The sequence below is a fragment of the Limulus polyphemus genome, unplaced genomic scaffold (assembly GCF_000517525.1).
Source record: "Limulus polyphemus unplaced genomic scaffold, Limulus_polyphemus-2.1.2 Scaffold1317, whole genome shotgun sequence".
In the NCBI taxonomy this organism is placed as follows: domain Eukaryota; kingdom Metazoa; phylum Arthropoda; class Merostomata; order Xiphosura; family Limulidae; genus Limulus; species Limulus polyphemus.
Genome location: NW_013666927.1, coordinates 297,898 through 305,054, shown reverse-complemented (window position 1 = coordinate 305,054; position 7,157 = coordinate 297,898). Strand labels below are relative to the sequence as shown.

At 31.9% G+C, this 7,157-nt stretch overlaps 1 protein-coding gene across 1 annotated transcript in view; it reads right to left on the bottom strand.

Moving 5' to 3' along the window:
* LOC106463072 (putative fatty acyl-CoA reductase CG5065) overlaps positions 1-7,157 on the bottom strand; it is a 31,628-nt gene that overhangs the window by 10,410 nt on the left and 14,061 nt on the right. The window contains exons 4-7 of the mRNA XM_013923043.2: positions 4,366-4,541; positions 2,206-2,278; positions 1,993-2,099; positions 818-995 (exon numbers count right to left, since the gene is read on the bottom strand). Coding sequence (XP_013778497.2) covers positions 818-995; positions 1,993-2,099; positions 2,206-2,278; positions 4,366-4,541 — 534 coding nt within the window. The remainder of the gene's footprint in view (positions 1-817; positions 996-1,992; positions 2,100-2,205; positions 2,279-4,365; positions 4,542-7,157) is intronic.

The following is a 7,157-nucleotide window of genomic DNA, read 5'->3' as shown; positions in this document are numbered from 1 at the left end:
CTTTTTATATACCCTATATCTAGTAAATGCTAGAGCATTCGCCAAGGTACAGGATAGTTATAGAAAGCAGGTGGCGTGAGAATAGTCACGTGATCTCGCTGACGCAACAGTATTTAACACCCCAAACTCTACTGAGCATGTGGTATTATGTGTACTTCTTACTTCACATTTCTTTATATCTTATACAATTGTGATTTTTTGCTCCCAATGAAACAATTGATCAGTTACTGTTTTTGTGCATTACACAATTAAGATTAACTAGATCTGGTGTCTCTTACTAGATAAGTCGACCGGTTTGTCATTTTAAATCAGACCACTTGGCACAAAGAGCCTTCTGTACTGAACGTGTTTGATGCGTATCACGTGTTTTCGAATATATTTAACCCACTTAGGCTTAACCACGCAGGCACTGAGACGCCACGTACGGCCACCAGGTTCGTTCAGAACTCTACCTACCTAACCGCGCACGTGAAGTCTAGACAGAGCACTTAACTGTTTTAATTACCTTAAATACATAATACTGCCTTTATATTTTATAAACCTTGCTCATTCAAATACAAAATACGCACGAGAAGCACGAGTTTTCCTCATAGAAATTATAACTATGACTAAGCATATCTTCCACTGTCAATCTTGTATTAGACCGAATAGTGGGATTTGATCATCTCTTTTATAAGCACCCACGACCCTAGATTGCGAAGCGCGATTTATTTATTTTGTGGGGGTACCAGGACTCTAACCATAAAATCTGAGAAGCGCTCTGCCCAGTTTCAAGTGAAAAGAAGTACAGATTTTTTTTTTCCAGAAATTTACTTACAATTAGTGGTTCGTTCCAGGCTCCTGTTACTATCGAAGGTCGAACTATTGCTACAGGAAGACTTCCACATTCTTCCACTAGAAGGGTCTCTGCAAGTGCTTTAGTAAACGTATAGGTGTTAGGTTTATCGCCAAGCAATTGAGGTGTGATGTCATCAACCAGAGATTCATTCATCCAACTGTACTTGGAACAGTGTAGGGAACAAAACATGAACTTGAACAATGTGCAGACCCTTTTCAGAGCTAACCTACTTAAATACGTCTAACACAAATTTTCCTCTAGTTTATTCTATAACCTACAAAATCATACACTAAAAACAGGACATTTATTCGATTTAAAAACATTATAACCCACCAAAGAAGTCAATTCTACAAAGTTCTTAAATGCTACTTGGTAGCATCTTAAGCATTGAACAATATGTTATTTCTTAATCTCCATCTGGTGGTAATTTAAAGGATTATTTTACGTACAATTCACACTAGTATCTGAGGGTGCATGCGTGATAAACTTATACAGTTAAATAACAGTTAGACGTGATTAAAATGTAAACGTGCATAACACTAAATTAGTATTACTCTAATATTTATAAATAAATAAAACTAAATCATTAGAATGAAAATCATAAGTAATTCATTCAATAACGTTTCATAGAAACTAACTACCTATTTCCACATCTCAGGCTGTTTATTGGACGATATATTTTCATAAGAAATAATGTATTGATTTCGTCAGAATGAATATGGCCTGACGAATAGCTTGAATTACTTTGACATCTGTTATACATAGAACCTATTTATTTTTACTTGTGTTTAATCTTTGACGCGACCAAAACTTATCATACGGTGGTGTTTTAATACTCAAAACTAATCAAAGCATTAGAAAAGTATCACTAATTGAATACAGTATTTATACCCGAGTGCATTATTGTTATCATTCCTATAAACTTCGTTTTTAAAATCACATTTTGCTTACGATGCTTCAACATTTTTCGTCGTATGTACCTACAGTTTGTTTATACTCAACTAAAACTTTCGGTATATTAGTAGCGAAAAGTGTCACAGCAGACCAGCTCGAGTAAACGTATATCTTATTTTGGGTGAAAAAAATAGACTAATTATAACTTTTGCAATAATTTTATATATACTACTTGGAGGGTGATTAAACAAACTACGTACGTAACAGTGTCTATTAGTTTCTGGGGGTCAACAGGAGCTGGGTAGACAATTTCGTCGATTTCCTTTTGATTACAGTTGCAATATGCCGTAGACACATGGATAAGTGCCTAAAAATAAACAAACTATATTTAATACAATATAAATTATTTTCAACTGACTTAAGATTATAACTTTTCCAAATTCCAATGGGGGGAAAAAAAGATAAGTTCATACCTCTAACAGCGGCATCTTGTGACAAAGCTGAATAATCCGTCTTGTTCCTAAAATGTTCATATCTACAGCTTTCCTGAGAAAATATTGAATACGTTAGTATTAAATTTGCAAAAGCATTTGTGAATTGATTATCTTAATTAATCTTTCGGAGAAATTACATTATATGTTCGAAACAATCAGAGGGGGTCAACTGTTTTAACCACTCACACCACACAACAATACAGTATTGTGTTGTCTGTCAGTCAGTCAGTAGACACTAAAATGGCGTCGCATAAGGGACGCTTAACGTTGTAATTTATACTGTCGTGACATAAGTAAAACGTGCGCATGCCATGAATCACGAGAAGGATTATGCATTTTGTAGGCTACAACACAGCATGACATATGAGCTTTAAAAGCAAAAAAATAAAATATTTGTTACTCTTAATTTTAGTTCTATTTACGCTGAAATAGAACACTTTTGGGGACCCTTCGGAAGTACATCTAGTATTTATTTTTGTTCTGTGATTAAATTCTTAGTGTGAAAACTCTCCTAGTAACACAGATAGTTTTTGATGCAATGGAAAGCGAATTCCTATTCAAATGCATTATCAGCTTAAACCTAAACCAAGGGTTAAAATAATTGCGTGAACAACATGATAACTAACTTAAAACGCTGTGTTTTTTCCCGTGACACATCCATTAGTCTGCAATAGGCATACAATAATAATTAACAATTCTAATGAAATGTATTGGAACTGGATTGGAATACAAAGTGCCTTCAGACATTAATTTAATTGATAGTGGCTTATTTAGATAGCATCTTTATAAAGAACTAGCTGAACGCCATCTCATGAGAGTAAATGCTGAATAATATTCCTTCTGAAAATTAAGTCTAAAAATATGTTTTATGAAGATTTGTTCTTAAAATTAATTATATTGTAGTAACAATATATGTATAAAGAATGTCTATCTCTCTTCTAGTATTTCACGAAAATAACAATTTTTGTGTATATTTGGTCATTTCCTATAAGTGGCACAGCGGTATGTCCGCGGATTTACAACGCTAGATACCGGGTTTCGATACCCGTGTTGGGCAGAGAACAGATAGCCCTTGTGTAGCTTTGTACTTAACTCCACACAAACAAACAAACAATCTTATAAGTGGTTTTTGATTATAATTTTAACTTATGTTTATTTTATTGTTATATTAAAATCTGCTTGGTTCTCGAAGAAATATTCCTAAATGGTCATATGTCTGTCCCTACGAATTATTAATTGTTAAGGCAAAGATAATGAGCTTTTATGGTAAAGAGCAAATGCACGAAGGTACATGCATAACTCTTCATACAAAATTATTATAAAATTACTGATTAAAAATTTAAAAATTGCGTACCTAAGGTGAAAAATCAATAATAATGTAACGCCATCAATTGGGCTGAAAATATATTTAAGTTGTGTTTGACACATACAGTCATTGGTGTTTTTTATGTAATATGATACTATCCATGATTTAATCTATAATTATATTTCTATTTTCCGGAATACTCTGAGATATTATTGTAAATAGGATAGAAATATATAAAAATATCAATATCCTTACTCGACTGGGATTTCAAAGCGAGATTTTCACATGATAGTCGAGAGCTATAAATACTCTAACACCAACTCTTTGTAATCAAATGTTAACAAATAATTCAAATTCCTAGTGTAAACTATCATGTTATTGTTGTTTCCTTGTTATTGTAATATCAATATATTGCTCTAAACATAATGTATTAACAATTAAAAAGTTATACAAACCCCCACTTGACTTGTATTTGATACTTTCGCTTCAGATAAACACTGAACCAATTTGAACGTTACCAACAGAAATCCGAACGTTACCGACAAAGGTAGCGTTACGAGCAGAGAGTGGCTTTTATTATATAGACTGTTAAATTAAAAGTAACTTCGTACTTCAAACCTCATTTTTCTAAACATAGTGATCAAATCTAAGTCTAATAGCACCAGTGAAAATAAAATTAATTTTGATAATGCACATACTGACATAAATTAGCAAAAAAGCTTACATGACAATATGAAGGCATTGCTCTAATAATTTACAGGCTGAAAGTATAATACTTATTCAAAAATTAAAACAAAACTAGACTTGAAGTAAAGACAAAACAAAAAACTTACTTTAACGGTTCTTCAAACCGAACAGTAGCAGCCGAATGAAAGACAATAGACACATTCTCTATCAATGTCGCTCGATCGGCGTTGTTGATCCCCAGGTCTGGTAGGGTGATGTCCCCAGCAATGGGAATTACTCTGGATAAACAGGTTGGGTTATCCGTTCTTATCTGCTCGAAAATCTGTTGAGAAAATTACCTCATTTTAACAATAATATATGTAACTGATTTTATTATATATCTATGTATATGTGTTATTTTATATTTATGCACTTCTTTAATTACCAATAATCTGTTAAAAAAATCAACAGACGTCATTGTTTTGTTCGTTGAATAGTTATTGAGCCATTCGTTTAGTGATGATATTTGTAAACTGAAACATAATTTTAAAAATCTAGCAATTTACTGTTTCTCTGTAAAATCTTCATATCTCCTTAATTTCTTTCAATGTCGGATATGTTTAATACTTATTTTATCTGTAGAACAGTTAGAACAATATTTATCATATTATCGATGATGATTACAAATTGTTTACAGATTTCCATTATTGACCACGTGGAAATTTCTCTGGTTTTTTTTACAGCTACATGGTTTAGTTCTTGCTTTTTATGTTAACTTGATATTATTAGCTTGAAGAAAATGTTATGAACGTCGTTGGTTTTCGCTGGTAGAGATGTAAAATTGTCTACTGCATTCATGGTAACTTATCTCTTTTTAAAGTTTAATATTCCTCGAATTGAAGGAGAATAAAATAATAGTCGGGTTTAATTTAATACAGCGTTTATAAAAAGTGATAAACTAATGGATTATTCAGCAGATCATAACACCATAAATTAATGCCTTGTTGACAGTTTTAACAATTAAATTGGTTATATTTGATTTTAATATGTATTTGATTATTGCAAAGCATATGCATGTATTCACTTTCGTACAACATGATTTAAAAAAACAACATCATTTTTATATTCGATCTTAAATCTCGCTACTAATTATTTTTTGTCGTCAGTTTTACAATAATGAATTTCACTAGTAGCATAAATCAATAAACAATTTTCATAAAAAATACTTAACCAATTTAATCTGCTATCACGATTTAGAGCTTATCTGCGTTCATCACTAGCTGAGTTTCTCGTATTGTTTCGTATTTCATACAGTATTGTTATGAGCCATGTATTCTTAATGTCATATTTTTTTGTTAGCTAGAAGGTGCTGTGAATCTTAAAGGTGACGTTAAGTAGGCCTAGAAAATTCTAAGCTCACGTCAGATTTTTTTTTCTCGTATATTCGAAACTAGACTTTATATATATACATATAAATAATTGTGCAGTTTTAAGAGTTTCTAAGATGGAGAGTCAATCAGACAGCATGTTTTCGTGATGTATTTGGATCTGTGTTTGCTTTCGCGCTTATTGAGCTACTTTCTTTGTATAGTTAAATTGATTTTCCTTTCCCAGTATTGTTAGAGAGGCTTGAACATTAATTCTAACATAGGCCTATAACTAGTTTCAGAAACTACAAATCTGTGAAGAAACGCTAAGGAATAAATAAAACTAATTTGTTATTGTTATGAGGACTGGACGTTGAATTATTTTCGACAGATAATTTGAAAGAACCCCCAAGTATTTGATGTGTTTTTTTTGTAATTGTTTTTTGTATATGGTTCCAGAAATAATAGAAAAAATAGAAATTTTGTTTGTTTGTTTGTAATTAAGCACAAAGTAACACAATGGGCTATCTGTGCTCTGCCCAACCCGGATTCTAGCGTTGTAAGTCCGCAGACATACCGCTGTGCCACTGGGGGGCAAATAGAAATTAGAAATAGAAGTCTTAAATGTTCTACAAGAACATGCTTTTAGTACATTTTGGCCCACAATTATTTTTACTCTTGTTTATTCACTGTCGTTTTCATAACTGTATATATATATATATATATTATCAGTATTTGAACTCTTCTTTATTTATGCACATTTATCATGAATATTTCTATTTAAAAAAATTATAATCCGATAATCATATATCTCGTTAAACACACTTTACAACGTTTTCGAGATTTTCCAAAGTTCCAGTTATGTGTTATTAAGTGAAACAATCGCTTTCTTCTTTTGTTAATAAGAATTAACTGTTTACAACAATCAATTTCACTTATATCGAAATTATATTAATAATTTTGATAATGCTTTAATTATCTTCTAAGGTGTACAACGTGGCTAATGATACAAAAAAACATAACATAATATTTTGGGACAACATGGGACCTATTGTTCCATCCTCAAAACTAAATTAAAATGATTAAAAAAATTTAAACCCAGTCCTTTTCATTCATATATTTATCAAGCTTTTTCTTAAACTCACTTAAATTTATTTCCTCTTACAACATTTCAAAGCAACCCATTTCAAAGGCCAACCACCCTGCTAGAAAAATAAAACTGTCTTAATTGAAGATGACTCCTACCTTGCCAAAATTTATACTTGTGTCTCCTAATCCTACTATTATCATTGTAAAATATGAAAAATGATACGTCAACACTATCAATTCCCTTTACAATATTAATCAGATCCCCCCCTAACTCTTCTTTTTTCAAGAGAAAATAATTTGAGAGATTTCAGCCTCTCGTCGTATGACAGCCCTTCCATCCCAGGCACCATTCTAATAACCCTTTTCTGAACCCTTTTCAACAATTCAATGTCCTTCTTAAGTTAAGGAGCCCAAGACTGAACACAATATTCCAAATGTGGCCTAACCAGTGACAGGTACAATGAAATTATAACCTCTTTTAGACTTGTATTCAACATTTCTGT